This window comes from Pseudophryne corroboree, chromosome 7 (assembly GCF_028390025.1).
Source record: "Pseudophryne corroboree isolate aPseCor3 chromosome 7, aPseCor3.hap2, whole genome shotgun sequence".
Lineage (NCBI taxonomy): Eukaryota > Metazoa > Chordata > Amphibia > Anura > Myobatrachidae > Pseudophryne > Pseudophryne corroboree.
In genome coordinates this window covers 357,554,869-357,575,571 of record NC_086450.1, presented here as the reverse complement: position 1 = coordinate 357,575,571, position 20,703 = coordinate 357,554,869, and the positions used below count along the sequence as shown (strand labels likewise).

General features: G+C 45.2%; 1 protein-coding gene across 7 annotated transcripts in view; it reads right to left on the bottom strand.

Moving 5' to 3' along the window:
- EEF2K (eukaryotic elongation factor 2 kinase) overlaps positions 1 to 20,703 on the bottom strand; it is a 117,271-nt gene that overhangs the window by 86,939 nt on the left and 9,629 nt on the right. For all 7 annotated transcript variants that reach the window (XM_063934449.1, XM_063934455.1, XM_063934454.1 and 4 more), the window contains exon 2: positions 12,189 to 12,514. In XM_063934449.1, the coding sequence (XP_063790519.1) occupies positions 12,189 to 12,434 (246 nt within the window). In that variant the 5' untranslated portion in view covers positions 12,435 to 12,514. The remainder of the gene's footprint in view (positions 1 to 12,188; positions 12,515 to 20,703) is intronic.

Sequence of the window (20,703 nt, the reverse complement as noted above, 5' to 3'; positions counted from 1 at the left end):
CCATTGCTTTGCTTGTCTCTTTTATGCCACAAGGTGAAAAACACTCCAGTGTTCAGCTAGATTATTTGTGTTCTCTTTACAAGCAATAATAAAAATGTTAAAGTATTTGAAGTTTGGTCAATAAATTGCCGCCATGTACTTAAGCCTAGCTGCTCTGTCTTTTGCTGTTTGCACAATGGGGGTCATTCCGAGTTGTTCGCTCGCAAGCTGCTTTTAGCAGCTTTGCACACGCTAAGCCGCCGCCTACTGGGAGTGAATCTTAGCTTATCAAAATTGCGAACGAAAGATTAGCAGAATTGCGAATAGACACTTCTTAGCAGTTTCTGAGTAGCTCCAGACTTACTCGGCATCTGCGATCAGTTCAGTCAGTTTCGTTCCTGGTTTGACGTCACAAACATACCCAGCGTTCGCCCAGACACTCCCCCGTTTCTCCAGCCACTCCCGCGTTTTTCCCAGAAACGGTAGCGTTTTTTCACACACACCCATAAAACGGCCAGTTTCCGCCCAGAAACACTCACTTCCTGTCAATCACATTACGAACACCAGAACGAAGAAAAATCCTCGTAATGCCGTGAGTAAAATACCTAACTGCATAGCAAATTTACTTGGCGCAGTCGCACTGCGGACACTGCGCATGCGCATTAGCGACTAATCGCTCCGTTGCGGAAAAAAAATAACGAGCGAACAACTCGGAATGACCCCCAATGGTGGGGAGATGTGTGGTGTGTTTGATGCAGTATTAAGCCAGCCTTCTCTCCTCTGTAAGAAGGCTGGGGGATTGCTATAGAGAAACTAGTTTTAGCTAGCTGCGCTTAGACATAATTCCCTCTTCATCAGGCTGCAGTGTCTCTTTATGCACCAGTAACCCTTCTATCACCAGCACAGCACAAGGGGAGGCATTGCCTATAGTCATCATTGTATATAATAAATGAGAGCTAGAGTCTGATTGGTTGGAATTAAATCCACCTCCACTTGTCCTCTTTGGAAGGTTTGAGAAATCTCCCCTATAGTACACAATGAGGAATATTTGTGAAATCTGTTCCAAAGGTATTTATAGAGTATTGGCACCTATTTGTTAATATTAAGTCCTGTTCTAGTAAGGTACTAGTATATTACCTACTGTTAAACCATGCTGAATACGCTGCACTATATAAATACATGTTAAAAATAATGAAAAATAATGACCTGTAACTAAGCAAATTATAATGATCTGTAACTAAGGAGGTGTTGCCCATAGCACCCAATAACATTATAGCCGTCATTTTGTTTGTACATTTTAGAAAAATGTTAACACATCTGACAAGCAAAATCTGACTTTTACATGCCGAAGTAATAACAAAAGATGGTGGTTAACTTTTGGCAGGTGCGCAGATTTAGAAAAGGTTATTAAAACCTAACAATTTTGATTCGTATATGTTACAAATGACCTGTAAAATTGTTTGACAGACCACACAATCAGGGAAATGTAATAGTAGGGTCAGAGTTTGCAGAGGTCTGGGATTTCAGCCGAGATTGACAATATTTTTAATTCGGCAGTCATTTATAAGGCAAAATCAACCTGGTTTTGCCATGTAAATGATTGCCATTATAAAAACTGGAGAACACTTGCAAAATCTCTCACTTCCTGATTCCCACACCGTATTACATCCCCCTTCATCTCTTTATAATGTATTTAGTGCTTGATGCATTTACGAACACAAGATACAAAATAAGCTCAACAGAAAAGAGATCTAAGCATTTGGGTTGTGTTTTTAAGGAAACTAAAGTGACATTAGTAAAATGCTTGAGTATATAGGTAAGTCTAGAGTCTATTTTTAAAGGATTCTAGGGTGGGGGCTTCTCGAACTGTGTGCAGAAGTGATTTGCATAAAGTCGTAACCGCAAAGCTAAAAGTTTGTCTCCCAGATGAATTCAGGGAAAGTCTTGGTACTGCTAATAGTCCTTCATCTACACATCACAGTAAAGCTGGCCATACACTAGGTACATATCTCGTACAAATGTACGATTTAGACGCGTCGTATGATGCATTGTGTGCACACCATAAATGTTTTGGGTATGATTACATTGCGATGCGCAGCCCCGTGGGTTGAATGTCGCATCCTCAGATCATATGTGCAGCCCATATTATCCGTCATAATCGTATGCACACGGTACCTTGTTTTATGCACATACAATGCATCATATACGATCAGCATCATTTTTGAGTGGCACTTCCTTCCAGGTGATCACATGCTTTTTGTGAGGCACACAATCGATTGATAGATTGTATGCTTCATCGTATGCACATAAAACTCCAAATCGTGCGCTAGAGGCTCCTGGGGGGATAGAAGGGAAATCTTATGAGGAATCGGATAGGATGCTAGTCGTCATAATGTATGGCCAGCATAAGCGAGTGGGGCAGTTAAGATACAGAAAATAAGATTTTACTTACCGTTAAATCTATTTCTCGTAGTCCGTAGTGGATGCTGGGGACTCCGTAAGGACCATGGGGAATAGACGGGCTCCGCAGGAGACAAGGCACTTTAAGAAAGAATTAGGACTACTGGTGTGCACTGGCTCCTCCCTCTATGCCCCTCCTCCAGACCTCAGTTAAGGAAACTGTGCCCGGAAGAGCTGACAGTACAAGGAAAGGATTTTGGAATCCAGGGTAAGACTCATACCAGCCACACCAATCACACCGTATAACTCGTGATAAACTTACCCAGCTAACAGTATGAACAACAACAGAGCATCAGACAAACCTGATGCAACCATAACATAACCCTTATTTAAGCAATAACTATATACAAGTATTGCAGAAGAAGTCCGCACTTGGGACGGGCGCCCAGCATCCACTACGGACTACGAGAAATAGATTTACCGGTAAGTAAAATCTTATTTTCTCTAAAGTCCTAGTGGATGCTGGGGACTCTGTAAGGACCATGGGGATTATACCAAAACACCCAAACGGGCGGGAGAGTGCGGATGACTCTGCAGCACCGAAAGAGCAAACTCAAGGTCCTCCTCAGCCAGGGTATCAAACTTGTAGAACTTTGCAAAGGTGTTTGAACCCGACAAAGTAGCTGCTCGGCAAAGCTGTAATGCCGAGACCCCTCGGGCAGCCGCCCAAGAAGAGCCCACCTTCCTTGTGGAATGGGCTTTTACTGATTTTGGATGCGGCAATCCAGCCGCAGAATGAGCCTGCTGAATCGTGTTACAGATCCAGCGAGCAATAGTTTGCTTTGAAGCAGAAGCACCCAGCTTGTTGGATGCATACAGGGTAAACAGCGAGTCAGTTGTCCTGACTCCAGCCGTTCTGGCTACATAAATCTTCAAAGCCCTGACTACATCTAGTAACTTGGAATCCTCCAAGTCACGAGTAGCCGCAGGCACCACAATAGGTTGGTTCAAATGAAAGGATGACACCACCTTCGGCAGAAATTGCGGACGAGTCCGTAACTCTGCCCTGTCCATATGGAAAACCAGATAGGGGCTTTTACATGACAAAGCCGCCAATTCAGACACATGCCTAGCCGAAGCTAAGGCCAATAGCATGACCACTTTCCACGTGAGATATTTTAACTCCACGGTCTTAAGTGGCTCAAACCAGTGAGATTTCAGGAAACTCAACACCACGTTAAGATCCCAAGGTGCTACTGGTGGCACAAAAGGCGGCTGAATATGCAGTACTCCCTTTACAAACTTCTGAACTTCAGGAAGAGAAGTCAGTTCCTTTTGAAAGAAAATGGATAGGGCCGAAATCTGGACCTTAATGGACCCTAATTTTAAGCCCATAGTCACTCCCGCCTGTAGGAAGTGAAGGAAACGGCCCAGTTGGAATTCCTCTGTAGGGGCCTTCCTGGCCTCACACCAAGCAACATATTTTCGCCATATATACGGTGATAATGTTTTGCTGTCACGTCCTTCCTAGCCTTTATCAGCGTAGGAATAACCTCATCCGGAATGCCTTTTTCCGCTAGGATCCGGCGTTCAACCGCCATGCCGTCAAACGCAGCCGCGGTAAGTCTTGGAACAGACAGGGCCCCATGTTGCAACAGATCCTGTCTGAGAGGCAGAGGCCATGGGTCCTCTGTGAGCATTTCTAGCAGTTCTGGATACCAAGCCCTTCTTGGCCAATCCGGAACAATGAGTATTGTACTCACTCCTCTTTTTCTTACGATTCTCAGCACCTTGTGTATGAGAGGAAGAGGAGGAAACACATAAACCGACTGGAACACCCACGGTGTCACTAGTGCGTCCACAGCTATCGCCTGAGGGTCTCTTGACCTGGCGCAATACCTTTGTAGCTTTTTGTTGAGGCGGGATGCCATCATGTCCACCTGTGGCAGTTCCCATCGATTTGTAATCTGTGTGAAGACTTCTTGATGAAGTCCCCACTCTCCCGGGTGGAGGTCGTGCCTGCTGAGGAAGTCTGTTTCCCAGTTGTCCACTCCCGGAATGAACACTGCTGACAGTGCTTGCACGTGATTCTCCGCCCAGCAAAGAATTCTGGTGGCTTCTGCCATTGCCACCCTGCTTCTTGTGCCGCCCTGGCGGTTTACATGAGCCACTGCGGTGATGTTGTCTGACTGAATCAGCACCGGTTGGTTGCGAAGCAGAGGCTCCGCTTGACTCAGGGCGTTGTATATGGCCCTTAGTTCCAGGATATTGATGTGCAGACAAGTCTCTTGACTTGACCACAGCCCCTGGAAGTTTCTTCCCTGAGTGACTGCCACCCACCCTCGGAGGCTTGCATCCGTGGTCACCAGGACCCAGTCCTGTATGCCGAACCTGCGGCCCTCGAGAAGGTGAGCACTCTGCAGCCACCGCAGAAGAGACACCCTGGCCCTGGGGGATAGGGTGATCAGCCGATGCATCTGAAGATGCGATCCGGACCACTTGTCCAACAGATCCCACTGAAAGGTCCTCGCATGGAACCTGCCGAAGGGAATGGCTTCGTATGATGCCACCATCTTTCCCAGGACTCGCGTGCATAGATGCACCAACACCTGTTTTGGTTTTAAGAGGTCTCTGACCAGAGTCACGAGCTCTGGGCCTTCTCCTCCGGGAGAAACACCTTCTTCTGGTCTGTGTCCAGAATCATGCCCAGGAAGGGCAGACTCGTCGTAGGAATCAGCTGCGACTTTGGAATATTCCGAATCCAGCCGTGCTGTTGTAACACTTCCCGAGAGTGTGCTACGCTGATCAGCAACTGCTCTCTGGACCTCGCCTTTATGAGGAGATCGTCCAAGTATGGGATAATTGTAACTCCTTGCTTTCGCAGAAGCACCATCATTTCTGCCATTACCTTGGTAAATATTCTCGGTGCCGTGGACAGACCAAACGGCAACGTCTGGAATTGGTAATGACAGTCCTGTACCACAAATCTGAGGTACTCCTGATGAGGTGGATAAATGGGGACATGCAGGTAAGCATCCTTTATGTCCAGAGACACCATAAAATCCCCCTCTTCCAGGCTTGCAATGACCGCACTGAGCGATTCCATCTTGAACTTGAACCTTTTCAGGTAAATGTTCAGGGATTTTAAATTCAATATGGGTCTGACCGAACCGTCCGGTTTCGGAACCACAAACATTGTGGAATAGTAACCCCTTCCCTGTTGAGGGAGGGGAACCTTTACCACCACCTGCTGGAGATATAATTTGTGAATTGCCGCTAACACTACTTCCCTTTCTATGGGGGAAGCTGGCAGGGCCGATTTGAGGTAACGGTGAGGGGGCATCACTTCGAATTCCAGCTTGTATCCCTGAGACACAATCTGTATAGCCCAGAGATCCACCCGTGAGCGAACCCACTGGTGGCTGAAATTTCGGAGACGCGCCCCCACCGCTCCTGGCTCCACCTGTGGAGCCCCAGCGTCATGCGGTGGATTTAGTGGAAGCCGGGGAGGACTTCTGTTCCTGGGAACTAGCTGTATTGTGCAGCTTCTTTCCTCTACCCCTTCCTCTGGCAAGAAAGGACGCACCTCTGACTTTCTTGCCTCTTTGTGATCGAAAGGACTGCATTTGGTAATACGGTGCTTTCTTAGGTTGTGAGGGAATATATGGCAAAAAATTTGACTTCCCAGCCGTAGCTGTGGAAACTAGGTCCGAGAGACCGTCCCCAAACAATTCCTCACCCTTATAAGGTAAAACCTCCATGTGCTTTTTTGAGTCGGCATCACCTGTCCATTGCCGAGTCCACAGGACCCTTCTGGCAGAAATTGACATTGCATTTATTCTAGAGCCCAGTAGGCAAATGTCTCTCTGGGCATCCCTCATGTATAGGACAGCGTCTTTTATATGCCCCAGGGTCAGCAATATAGTATCCTTGTCCAAGGTATCAAGCTCCTCAGACAGAGTATCTGTCCATGCTGCTACAGCACTACACATCCAGGCCGACGCAATTGCCGGCCTTAGTAGGGTACCTGAATGTGTATAAACGTACCTCAGTATACCTTCCTGCTTTCTATCCGCAGGATCTTTTAGGGCGGCCGTATCCTGTGACGGCAGGGCTACCTTCTTAGATAAGCGTGTCAAAGCTTTGTCTACCCTAGGGGAGGATTCCCAGCGTAACCTGTCCGTTGGCTGGAAAGGATACGCCATAAGTAACCGTTTGGAAATCTGCATTTTCCTATCAGGAGAATCCCAAGCTTTTTCACATAACTCATTTAACTCATGTGAAGGGGGAAAAGTCACTTCTTGCCTTTTCTCCCCAAACATATAAACCCTCTTGGCAGGGACAGGGTTTTCCTCTGAGATGTGCAATACATCCTTCATTGCTATAATCATGTAGCGGATGGCTTTAGCCATTTTAGGCTGCAACTTTGCATCATCGCCATCGACACTGGAGTCAGAATCCGTGTCGATATCCGTGTCAACAATTTGGGATAGTGGGCGCTTCTGAGACCCTGACTGCCTCTGCGCTGTAGGATCAGGCATGGGTTGGGACCCTGACTGTCCAAAGGCATCAGCTTTATCCAACCTTTTATGCAAGGAGTTTACATTATCATTTAACACCTTCCACATATCCATCCAATCAGGTGTCGGCGCCGTCGGCGGAGACACCACATTCATCTGCACCTGCTCTGCTTCCACATAGCCTTCCTCGTCAAACATGTCGACACAAGTGTACCGACACACCACACACACAGGGGATGCTCTATTTGAGGACAGAACCCCCACAAGGCCTTTTGGAGAGACAGAGAGAGAGTATGCCAGCACACACCCCAGCGCTATATGACCCAGGAATTACACAGTAACTTAGTGTTTACCCAGTAGCTGCTGTATATACTGATATTGCGCTAAATTTATGTGCCCCCCCCTCTCTTTTTACCCTCTTTCTACCGTGAATCTGCAGGGGAGAGCCTGGGGAGCTTCCTCTCAGCGGAGCTGTGGAGAGAAAATGGCGCTGGTGAGTGCTGAGGAAGAAGCCCCGCCCCCTCAGCGGCGGGCTTCTGTCCCGCGATTTTGTGTAAAATAATGGCGGGGGCTCATGCATATATACAGTGCCCAACTGTATATATGCCCTTTTATGCCAAGAGGTACTTAATTGCTGCCCAGGGCGCCCCCCCCTGCGCCCTGCACCCTACAGTGACCGGAGTGTGTGGGTTTGATGTGGGAGCAATGGCGCACAGCTGCAGTGCTGTGCGCTACCTCATATGAAGACTGGAGTCTTCTGCCACCGCTTTTGACGTCTTCTTGCTTCACACGCTGGCTTCTGGCTCTGCGAGGGGGACGGCGGCGCGGCTCCGGGATCGGACGACCAAGGGTGCGTTCCTGTGTTCGATCCCTCTGGAGCTAATGGTGTCCAGTAGCCTAAGAAGCATGACCTATCCGCAGTTAGTAGGTCTGCTTCTCTCCCCTCAGTCCCACGTAGCAGAGAGCCTGTTGCCAGCAGATCTCTCTGAAAATAAAAAATCCTAACAAAATACTTTATTAGCAAGCTCAGGAGAGCTCACTAAAGTGCACCCAGCTCGGCCGGGCACAGATTCTAACTGAGGTCAGGAGGAGGGGCATAGAGGGAGGAGCCAGTGCACACCAGTAGTCCTAATTCTTTCTTAAAGTGCCCTGTCTCCTGCGGAGCCAGTCTATTCCCCATGGTCCTTACGGAGTCCCCAGCATCCACTAGGACGTTAGAGAAATATAGAAACACGGAAGTGGACAGCAGATAAGACCCGCTCAGCCCATCTAGTCTGCCTCTTTTTTAACCACAGAAGAAGCTGCTTCAGGCACCTTGGACCCTGGTTATGTAGGGCATTGAAAGTTAGTAAGCAAATCTTGAAAGAGATTTGCCATCTTACAAGCAGCTAGTGGAGGAAGTAGATAATGGCTGCATTGTGACTGCAACGGGGCCGGGCAGCTGCATTTAGTGTACATCAGAATAGGAATTCTGCTCTGAATAGTGGCATAGATAGTCCAACCGAAGGCTGAATATATATATATATATGTAATCACTGAGGTCATATTAAACCACAAGGGGTTTTGAGGGTTGCCACTTTAAGGATGTGTTATGATTGTTTTTGTTTGTAATGGCATTATTAGGGGTCAGCCAATGGTGGTCAAGTGGGGAGGAGAGTTTTGTTTGAAGCTAGGCTGAGGCAGATTATCTGCCTCTTGGTTCCTGTTTTCCCACCCTCCCAGTTTATGTGGTTGGTTAGTTGGTTCAGTATGTGGCGGTAAAGAACTGTTGGTTGTTAAGTTTTTAGGCTTTAGTGGGTGCGCTCTCCTTGCAGTGGGGTATGGCGTAAACCAATTGTCCTGGACGGGAAATGGTTACACCACCTGAACAGGTGGGTTGTGGAGTGGAGAGTTGAACACCAACGCTTGGTTCTGTGTGTGTTTGTTTTCCCTGTCCGTTCTTTAGTTCCGCCATCATTTAAAGTAAAAATTTAAAATAGTACCTGTCAATAATAAATTTGACAAAGATTTTAAATGCCAGCACTGTTGTCCATGTCTTTATTTTAGTTGTTAAGTTATATAGGTAGTTATGATTAAATACAGGTAAAGGGGTAACACGAAAAATACCCCGATAGTGGGTTTAATCTAGTTTATCACAAAACAGAAAGGATGGCCATTGAATGTAAATAAAAGCAGTCTGAAAGAAGCCTATAAACAAAATGTGTTTACCTCATTGCCTATCCCCATGTCAGTTATAAACCTGTTTGAGAATAATGCATTAGCCATTACTTTGAGAATTATTGATCTTGCAATATCATTATGAAACAGCATGACAATAAAAAATCACTAAAGCTACGGCTGTAGAAAATGTTATGATTTTTTTTAAAGCAAATTAGTTCTTTTTATCTAATTTTTTTTTTTTAGCAGAGATTATTTGTACTAAGGCAAAGGGAGTCATTCCAAGTTGATCGCACGCTGCCGATTTTCGCTGCGCTGCGATCAGGTCTCTACTGCGCATGCACCGCAATGCGCATGCGCATCGCACGGGTACAATACGGATCGTAGCTGAGCTATGGCTTTAACGAAGAATCCATTCGCACAGCCGATCGCAAGAAGATTGACAGGAAGAAGGCGTTTATGGGTGTAAACTGACCATTTTCTGGGAGTGGTAGGGAAAACGCAGGTGTGTCCAGGCGTTTGGAGGGCGGGTGTGTGACGTCAATTCCGGCACCAAAAAGACTGAAGTGATCGCAAGGGCTGAGTAAGTTCAGACCTACTCTGAAACTGCACAAACTGTTTTTTAAAACTCGGCTGCACAGGCGTTCGCACACTTACAAAGCGAAAATACACTCCCCCGTGGGCGGCGACTATGCGTTTGCACGGCTGCTAAAAACAGCTAGCGAGTGATCAACTTGGAATGAGAGCCAATATATTACCAACATTACCCATGACATGAGAAAGATATTTAAACAGCACCAGATGTTTGGGATCTGAGGGCAGCAGGTGGAAAACCCTTTTAACCTGGACTATATTAATTAAATGATGTAAAAAAAGCATGTTTCATATCAACCAAATATTGGAGTGCAAGTTAATTCAGCTGATGGGAAACAATAAGTCTATGAACCTGAGGTGAAAGTCTACGTGCAATGTATGTGGTACACTGTATGAGGGCGCCTTAACGATGTATGGGAAACATCTGGTCTGTGTCCCAGTGAAGTTCACTGATGGAGTCTGCGCTATGACATTACATGATTACAGAGTGGCCAGGTCTGCTATCGGGTGTGTGTATCCTTTTTACATGAGCTAGGAATGAGAATGTCACCAGACGCGTATAATCTGCTCAGAGGCTTTTCATTTCTGATAATGGGGCAATAAAACAGTCAGCATTCATTTCATGGAGATCCTTGTCTTTGGGTTGCAGGCAGTAATCAGATGGTCACGTGATCATTACATGCCTGGCAATTAGTACTGCATGTAGGACAGAGAGAACATCGCACAATTTAGCCATAAACAAATACCTCACAATCAATGTGATGTGAGCTACCAATGATATAGGTAGTGGATATATTTATTCACTTGCGCTTCCCCTAAATGTAGCGCTGCCCACTGAAAGCAATCCCAGGTATCCGCTGAAACGGTTTTTCTTGAGCTACAAGCTTGCAGTTTCCTATGGATCTGGCTGGTCACAATCACAGCACTGCACCATCATTACTTGGTAGTAGAGGCATGGAGGAGCCTCGTAAAGGTGCCTCAGTGTGCAGTTCCACTAGCAACTGGGATTGGGGAACTAATTCTTTTTACTCAGTTTTTGAGAGAAAATAAAGAGTAACTGTTCGTTCTGATATCAAAATATATATGCTGAACTCGTTTGTAGAAATGATAAAACTCACCTGAGGGGTTGATTGGTGGATTGTGCCAGATTTGAGAAGTGTCAAAAGTCAATATCCCCTTTTTAGATGAAAACATCTGTGCTGTGTTATAATCTAGTTGATCTACAGTTAGGATTATTTAATGTCCGCTGTGTGATATTATGTAACTAACCTAAAGGTTAGCCTAGCTGTTGATGAAACATGCTGTGGGAATAGACTGGTACCCAGGGACAGACTGGGGCTCCAATTTGGCCCTGGCATTTGTGACGCGCACAGACATGATGCACGGGGTGTGCCGCGAGTCAGGGGGCGTGGACTCATGGCACACCAATTTCCATGGTAACACATGTCCTGGGGGGCACCCGGACACATCGCCATTTCCATGGAAACGCACTGACCAGAGAGCGGAGACTGGACTGGCCCACCTGCCCATAGGCCCCTCTGGCAAATGCCAAATTGACAGATGGGCAGTCGGGCCCTACTGGTACCTAACACTGAGAGCCATCATGGCATACTTGCCTACTTTTGATAATGCATTTCAAGGAGATTAACACTATAAGAGCAGACGTGTGCCGCTACATTTGAGAGGTGTGTCATAAAAATTACTTACTGTACATCCAAATGTAAATGAAACCCAAAGCAGTTAGTAAGATCTGATCAGGGCAGAGTCACCTTGCTCTTGACGGTGGATTAGCTACCCAAGTGATAGGCCGAGTTGTGTGAGTTAGACTAGGGACCACTGGAGCCTATCAAGAGTCTGCTATGCTGGGAGTGCCTGTATGCTACTGCCTGTAATACCGACTGCATATGGATTTAACTTGATATGTGGTGACCTGCTGTTCCAAATAAACACCGAAAATGTTCATCTGAGTTCCCGTGTTTGTGATCCTTGACACAGTAGGCACCAACGTTCATCGTTGGTGCTGGCTCGTTTATGCCTGCAAGCCAATATGGACAATATCGTCCATATTAGCATATATACTTCACTCCCCCCGACACACACACAAACACGGCAATCAGCAGGTGTGTAGGGCCCTTTAGAGAGATCTCAAAATCTCCTTGGTGCTAATGATGTTGGACAATATGAAGAACAGTCCAAAACAAATGCCTCTGAGTGTAACCTCATCATCAGATAGACAATTGCATAGCTTTAGTATGTGTCAAACAAACAGGCTTCAAACTTATGCAGTTACTATGCACACTTGTTATAAAGCTGAGACCTACAAGAAGAACGAATGAAGTGAACATGTCGCCAAAATACAACAGCCTAAAGATTATTCTAGCTAGATTGACCCACTTTCAGGCTCCAAAGATGATTCTGAAAAAATAATTCATTGACAAACAATCTTGGGGCAGGGGTATGGACTAACAAACTACATTATAGTTAGAAATATTTTGGTTAGAAATCAACATTTGCATCCAATAAATTATTGAGACAAACCTTGAAACTAAAGGACGTCCTGGGAGATGAGCTGGTACCATATTGAGTTTCCTTCGTTAGACTGCCAAAGGAGCGTGTCTTTTTGTTATTTGTTTCATGGTGTAACGATGGGTCCTCTGTTATAGGGCAGATAATGTAGTTATCCTCCTCATCACTGTCAGCCTTACTGTAATCTGAGCAGTGGTCTTTCAACACGTGGGAGTTATCCAGACCCTCCATTCTAAACATGAGATCTTCGTCTGCCATTGTTGGTGGGAAGTAGGGAGTATTCGCTGGATGACTGAAATAGCCAGACTGCTGCTGTAGATTAGCATTCAGGAGAGGGCCTGCAAACCAATATACACAAACCATCAGTCATATAGTGAAAACTACTATCAGCCAGGGATGTATAATTCTCAGCAGCACAACATCACACAATATATATCACCACATTACATTAACATACAACATGACAGGGTCTATCACATCACATTACACTACATACATCATATTAAGCGGTAACAGCAAATATATGCACTGTAAAATGGCATATCCCAGCTTAATGTACGGGCAATGCATAGTCCGCACAAATCCCCTAAGGCCCGTATACTAGGTGATTCACTCCAGGAGCAATATCGCCTAGTGTTTCCCCTCCAAAGGCCGCCGACAGTGTACATACACACTGTGCGATATCGTACAGTGACGTCATGCTGCGGCCAACCTGAATCGTCAATTTGAGCTGCATATACAGACAACAGAAGAGGTCGTTAACGACCCCCGGGAGCGCGCTTCGACCGTCGTCAGCAGCATGCACACTGGGTAATATTGTAAGCCATAAAAATGAGTGATATCGCTTACAAAATCGCCTAGTGTGTACGGGCCATTACATAACATTGTGCAGTTTTCTGCACACCCTCTGGGGCTGTGAGGTAACATGTATGATGTAGAAGAGATGTATGTCGCCGTTGATGGAGATCAAATGCTGCCACAATGTCACATCGCCAGCATTACCCCTACAGTAGGCCTATGTCACATTTAATTAAATTGTCCCCTAACATATAACATCACAAGGTTTATCACATCACATTGCAAACATCACATGAAGAAATAACATCACAAGATAGAGAGACGGGCTACAGCCTTCATTTTGTGTTGAGTTTTTACCAATATCCTTCAGTTTGTCAGTAAAAAATTATTTTATCCTGCAAAATGACTTCTCAATAAATCTATACTGGGTTGCATTGGTAATTGTACATAGGAGGTGCTGTACCTGACTGATTCTACAGTATATATCATAACATACATAATAATAAAAATGTTACTTTGTTTTTCCCCAATTCCAACAGGACGCAATGCACTTTACAGATACCATGAACACAATACAGATCTCTACATTTGCAAGAAATACAGAAAATATTAATAAAAATACAAAGGAGAGGCAGACATTTTGGACACCAATTCCAAGTATAATTCATCCTACCCACGATAAATAATCAGGTTACACTTTAGAAAATGTTTGAGTGGTTATTATAATTTGCCTTTTAATGTTGAGTTACTTGTGCATAAATTATATTACATGTATTATATATGTTTTATTTGACTACTCTTGCTGAATAACGCTAGGAAACTCCATTTTTGCTTTTTTTTATCACTACCAATAGCAAGCAGGCAGGAATTTATTTTTCAGGAGAAAATGGCCACAGAATGACACTATTTCACTGAACTACGTGGAAGATATTACATTTCAGCTTGGTAGAATACCAAGACGTAGAGACACACATGTCTCATATCCTATGTTTATGTGTTACTATTTTGAGGAAAAGTCAAATGAAAGTAAATCCTGGTTATAAACAGTTTATATTTTGTCCCTTAAGTGAACATTTATCATCATGTTATTTATACCCTGCAGTTAAGAGTGATGAAAAAAGTCAAATATTCTAGCAGAATTTCCATTGCATGAATTGATATAATGCTGGCAACACTCCGGTGAACTATAGGCCCTGTATGTGCAACTGAACATCCCATTATGTCCTGACACCCTTTGGCAGGGACGTCTAGGTAAGCCATTGAAGCACAGGTAGGCAGCATCTAGACGTGAATACTATGTGACTGGAATGTTTTGCTTTGTGCATGCATCCTGTTTGTATGCGCTGTCTATATACACTGAGGCTGGAGCCAGTGGAGGTCATCACCATTTTGATGCCTACGAATGAAAAGAAAATGACACCATTCTAATTCCCTACCTAGCAACAAATTGTTTCTCAATTGTATCATAAACTGCAACAGAAAATCGTATCAGTTAATGCTATGGGTGGAATTGCATTTTTTGCGATGAGCACGATGTGACGTCTGAACAGCGTGGTAACATCGCCAGCGCTGCATCGCTAATTTTACTTTTAACACCCTTAAGGGGACAGTAAAATGAACGATGATGGGCAACAGTAAGTAGTGCCCCAACAAATAGCTATTTTGTACTGAATCTACCACGAACAAAAGCGCCAATCTGCATGACATGATGAGACCCAACACCCTGAATCCTGCTGCTTACAACAACCGTTTCTATCTGCCCGGTGACGTCATGATGAGAGGGCACTGATAATAAAGAGAGAAAGATCAGCAGACACTATAATCAGCCCTCAGTGTGTCTATGGCTCACTGTGGATTGTGCTTGCTGCACATCTGCTGCAGTTTGGCTGGAGTGAAAAGAGTCAGGACACTGAAGCTTCCATGGTATTGTAAACCAATCAAAAATACTTAAAAAGACCAAAGGTTTCACTGGTAAATGTGTTTAAAGCAGCTAGTACAGTAAATTACAGATCAAAAACAGCTGGGGCTGAAATGCTGCTGTTCTTAAGTATGCTAACCCTCAGTGGCGCACCCAGGGGGGGTTTCCGAGTACCCAGAAACCCCCCTCCACTAAAAAAAAAAAAAAAAAATTTTTTTTTTTTTTTTTTTTTTTAGCTGCATGAGTATTATTAATGACTGTCTAGCGTCCTCTGCAGCCTGCTGTCTTCCTGGTGGCACTTGCAAGTGCAATAAAAGTTTACTTTATTTTAATTAAAGTACATATATATCCATGTGCATACATATATACACATACATACATATAAACCCACACACACATATGATATACATATATATATATACATGTGTATATATATGTGTACTGTATGTGTGTGTACATATATATATATATATATATGTATGCATGTTTAATATGCTATGTATATGTGTATATGGGTTCACTACGATCTCCCGGCGACCAGCATACCTGCGCCGGGAGGCCGGCCGCCGGCTTACCGACAGTGTGGCGAGCGCAAATGAGCCCCTTGCGGGCTCGCTGCGCTCACCACGCTATGGGCACGGTGGCGCGCTACGCACGCCACACTATTCTATTCTCCCTCCAGGGGGGTCGTGGACCCCCACGAGGGAGGATAAGTGTCGGTATGCCAGCGGTCGGGCTCCCGGCGCCGGTATGCTGGTCGCCGGGAGCCCGACCGCCGGCATACTGAAGACCACCCGTGTATATGTATGTGTGTGTGTATGTATGTATATATATATATATATATATATATATATGTGTAGATATATGTATGTATGTGTATATATATATATATATATATATATATATACACATACACACAGACACACTAGTTTTACGGACCCAGTATATACTGGGTCACCTCAGTCCCCACCCCCGTGATTGGCTCCGCCCAGTTCTGGAAACCCCCCCTTGCAAATCCTGCGTTTGCCACTGCTAACCCTCCCCTCTTAACCCTCGTCCCCCTAGCTTATACCTAACACCCTCCCCCCCCCCCGCCCTCCCCTGAGCAGCCTAGCCCTAACCCACGGTGGTGCGTACACCTAACCCCTACTCCCCGCAGCCTACACCTAACTCCCCCCCCCCCCCCCCCCCTGCAGCCTAACTCTAACCCTTACCCCATGGGAGCCTAAACTTAACCCCTCTTTATGCAACCTAACTCTCCCACCGCAGCCCAAACCTACCACTCCCACCCTCCCATACCCCCTACCTCTTTGGCGGTCAGGTGGTCATTAGTTCGGGATCCCGGCTGTCGGGATGCCAGTGCCGGGATTGTGATCTCATTCGGGATGCCAGAGCCGTTATTCCGAGCAGTATCGGGATTCCAGCATCTGTATTTTCAACTGCCCCGGGATCCCGACCGGTTGGATCCTGACCAGATCCCATTAAAAATTCACCAGCTTATGTGTAGGAGGTTCATGCAAACATCATATTTCTTGTGTATCAGCTGTGTCCGCAATGCTGTTTACAATGGGATTTCAAAATGCAGCTGTTCATCTTGTAGAGTACTGTAATACACAGATCTGTATAAGTGATACACATAGAGATCTGAGGGGGTCTAAACAAATATTTTAAGACTTCTGATGTTGCTGCCAGGTAGCAACGGGACCATATGCTGAAATATTTAATTTGGCAACATTTGGATTTATTGTTACTAAGTGCTATTGTCCTATCACTGAATACCAAAAGGCCTATGTACAAAGACAAATATTGTTTTTAAGGAACTTTAAAGTCTGATAATATCTCACAATCATTCACATTGTGTGCGCTCTACATGGTATCTGTAGAAACGGAATGAGCATCCTGAATGATTAGTAAGAGCTGTAAAAATGGCCCATATTTCATTAAGACTGCATAACAACACAGTGTCACGCATCTGTGCCCATCATTATCAATGGATTTCCAATGAGCAATGCTCACTTTCTGCTAGCCTGGGGCAGTGAATGTGCAATTCCTTTCAGCAGAGTGATTATAGATAGTTCCTTGTGCTACATACATATGTATAGATTTGCAAATATGCTTGCCGTATTATCACATACAGGGAAACTATACATTATAAGGCATGCTCAATACTAATTGTACTTTCTCGAAATACCCCGAATGCAGCTTTCTCATCCATTGGGTGTTGAAAAAGTATGAGGGTGGTTCCGTAAGTAAGGTAACAAGACCTCTCATGTATGTAATGTTGTTTAATTCTAATTCCCCACCATGCCAGAGCAGATAGACCACTGCTTATCCTCACGGCCATAAGACTGCACCTCATATCAGACATACTGTCCCAACATCAGGTGTAAGATGGCGGGGCTGGAGGAGAGGTGCGTAGTGTGATCAGATCTCTGTGTCTAAAGGGCACATCAGCAGCTGTATTCATCACCAGCTTGTCAGGGTGTACGATGATAATGTCAGGTCACGGAAACAGGTTTGGGTTTGGTGCACTGCTTGTGGTAGATGTGATTGGCTGGCTGGATCACTGCTCATCTTGAATGTATGTCCTGCTGTTCTCAAATGCAGCGCACCAAACCCAAATCTGTTTCTGTGACATGACATTATCATCGTACACCCTGACAAGTTGGTGTATCCCCTGTATGTTGGCGTCATAAAAATACTGATGGAACGTTTCTCCATATCTGGTGGAACTGCCCACTTCTGATTCCCTTATGGAAGGAGGTTGCGGCCCTGGCTACTACAATCTTATCACTGAATTTCCCCTTTAAGGCCAACTACTTCCTCCTAACAATAAACATTCCTGAGGCGTCCCACCATCAGAACAAGCTGTTCACTCACATGGTCCTTGCAACCAGATGCTGCATAGCAGCTCAATGGAGGTCCCCGAGCTCCCTAGAATAGACGAGATGAGTCTGGCACATTTATTCTATGGAATATATTACAAGCACTCTGAAAGGCTCTTCCACTAGATTTCTTAAAATATGGGACCCCTGGACATCCTACTTTAAGGTCTCACCTGCATTTAGCTGAGGGGATAGGACCTACCCATTTGTCTGTACAAGCCGATACCCCGCTGTGGGTTTAGCTAGCTATCTGAGTGCGGGTCTGACCAGTCAAGTCAGTCGGTCATTTATTCATTCACTCACTTATTCATTTACTCACTCACTTATTCATTTACTCACTCTCTTATTCAGTCAATTAACCATTCATCAATCCTTTCATAATCTCCTTCCGTTCTCATCTTCTCCCTTCTCTCTCTCTTTCTGCTTCCCCTTCTCTATCCTGTCTTTATATGTTCTTTCTCTCTTCTCAATTTTCTCTCTCTTTGATTTTATACTTATACTATTTTGAAAAAAAAAAAAAAAGAGATGACACTATGGAATTCGCTTTTTTCAGGTGTTTATTTCTTGTTTCTTAAGATAGTTTTGTATATGCATTCCAATGCTATTATGATGTTTTCTATTGATATTGTACTGATGTATGATACATTGAGAACTCTGCGCAGGTCACTTCTTCTGTGTTTTCTATTTAGCTCTGTCATCTCGCAAATAAACTTTATTTTGAAAAAAAAATAAGAATTTACTTACCGATAATTCTATTTCTCGGAGTCCGTAGTGGATGCTGGGGTTCCTGAAAGGACCATGGGGAATAGCGGCTCCGCAGGAGACAGGGCACAAAAGTAAAGCTTTTACAGGTCAGGTGGTGTGTACTGGCTCCTCCCCCTATGACCCTCCTCCAGACTCCAGTTAGGTACTGTGCCCGGACGAGCGTACACAATAAGGGAGGATTTTGAATCCCGGGTAAGACTCATACCAGCCACACCAATCACACCGTACAACTTGTGATCTAAACCCAGTTAACAGTATGATAACAGAGGAGCCTCTGAAAGATGGCTTCCTAAACAATAACCCGAATTAGTTAACAATAACTATGTACAAGTATTGCAGATAATCCGCACTTGGGATGGGCGCCCAGCATCCACTACGGACTCCGAGAAATAGAATTATCGGTAAGTAAATTCTTATTTTCTCTATCGTCCTAAGTGGATGCTGGGGTTCCTGAAAGGACCATGGGGATTATACCAAAGCTCCCAAACGGGCGGGAGAGTGCGGATGACTCTGCAGCACCGAATGAGAGAACTCCAGGTCCTCCTTTGCCAGGGTATCAAATTTGTAAAAATTTACAAACGTGTTCTCCCCTGACTACGTAGCTGCTCGGCAGAGTAGTAATGCCGAGACCCCTCGGGCAGCCGCCCAAGATGAGCCCACCTTCCTTGCGGAATGGGCCTTAACAGATTTAGGCTGTGGCAGGCCTGCCACAGAATGTACAAGTTGAATTTTGTTACAAATCCAACGAGCAATCGACTGCTTAGAAGCAGGTGCACCCAACTTGTTGGGTGCATACAGTATAAACAGCGAGTCAGATTTTCTGACTCCAGCCGTCCTTTAAATGTATATTTTTAAGGCTCTGACAACGTCCAACAACTTGGAGTCCTTCAAGTCGTCTGTAGCCGCAGGCACTACAATAGGCTGGTTCAGGTGAAACGCTGATACCACCTTAGGGAGAAAATGCGGACGCGTCCGCAGCTCTGCCCTATGTCGAATGGAAAATTAAATAAGGGCTTTTATAAAACAAAGCCGCCAGTTCAGATACTCTCCCGGCCGAAGCCAGGGCCAGTAACATAGTCACTTTCCATGTGAGATATTTCAAATCCACCTTCTTTAGTGGTTCAAACCAATTTGATTTGAGGAAATCTAAAACTACATTTAGATCCCACGGTGCCACCTTAGGCACCACAGGAGGCTGTATATGCAGTACTCCTTTGATAAAAATCTGGACCTCAGGGACTGAGGCCAATTCTTTTTGGAAGAATATTGATAGGGCCGAAATTTGAACCTTAATAGATCCCAATTTGAGACCCATAGACAATCCTGATTGCAGGAAATGTAGGAAAACGACCCAGTTGAAATTCCTCCATCGGAGCACTCCGCTGCTCGCACCACGCAACATATTTTCGCCAAATACGGCGATAATGCTTCGCGGTGACTTCCTTCCTTGCCTTTATCAAGGTAGGAATGACTTCTTCTGGAATGCCTTTTCCTTTTAGGATCTGGCATTCAAAACGCCATGCCGTCAAACGCAGCCGCGGTAAGTCTTGAAAAAGACAAGTACCCTGCTGAAGCAGGTCCCTTCTCAGAAGTAGAGGCCACGGATCGTCCGTGACCATCTCTTGAAGTTCCGGGTACCAAGTCCTTCTTGGCCAATCCGGAGCCACTAGTCTTACTCCACTTTGCCGTATAATCCTCAATACCTTTGGTATGAGAGGCAGAGGAGGAAACACATATACCGACTGGTACACCCAAGGTGTTACCAGCGCGTCCACAGCTATTGCCTGCGGATCTCTTGACCTGGCGCAATACCTGTCCAGTGTTTTGTTGAGGCGAGACGCCATCATGTCCACCATTGGTTTTACCCAACGGTTTAATAGCATGTGGAAAACTTCTGGATGAAGTCTCCACTCTCCCGGGTGAAGGTCGTGTCTGCTGAGGAAGTCTGCTTCCCAGTTGTCCACGCCCGGGATGAATACTGCTGACAGTGCTATCACGTGATTCTCCGCCCAGCGAAGGATCCTGGCAGCTTCTGCCATTGCCCTCCTGCTTCTTGTGCCGCCCTGTCTGTTTACATGGGCGACTGCCGTGATGTTGTCCGACTGGATCAACACCGGTCTTCCTTGAAGCAGAGGTTCCGCCTGGCTTAGAGCATTGTAGA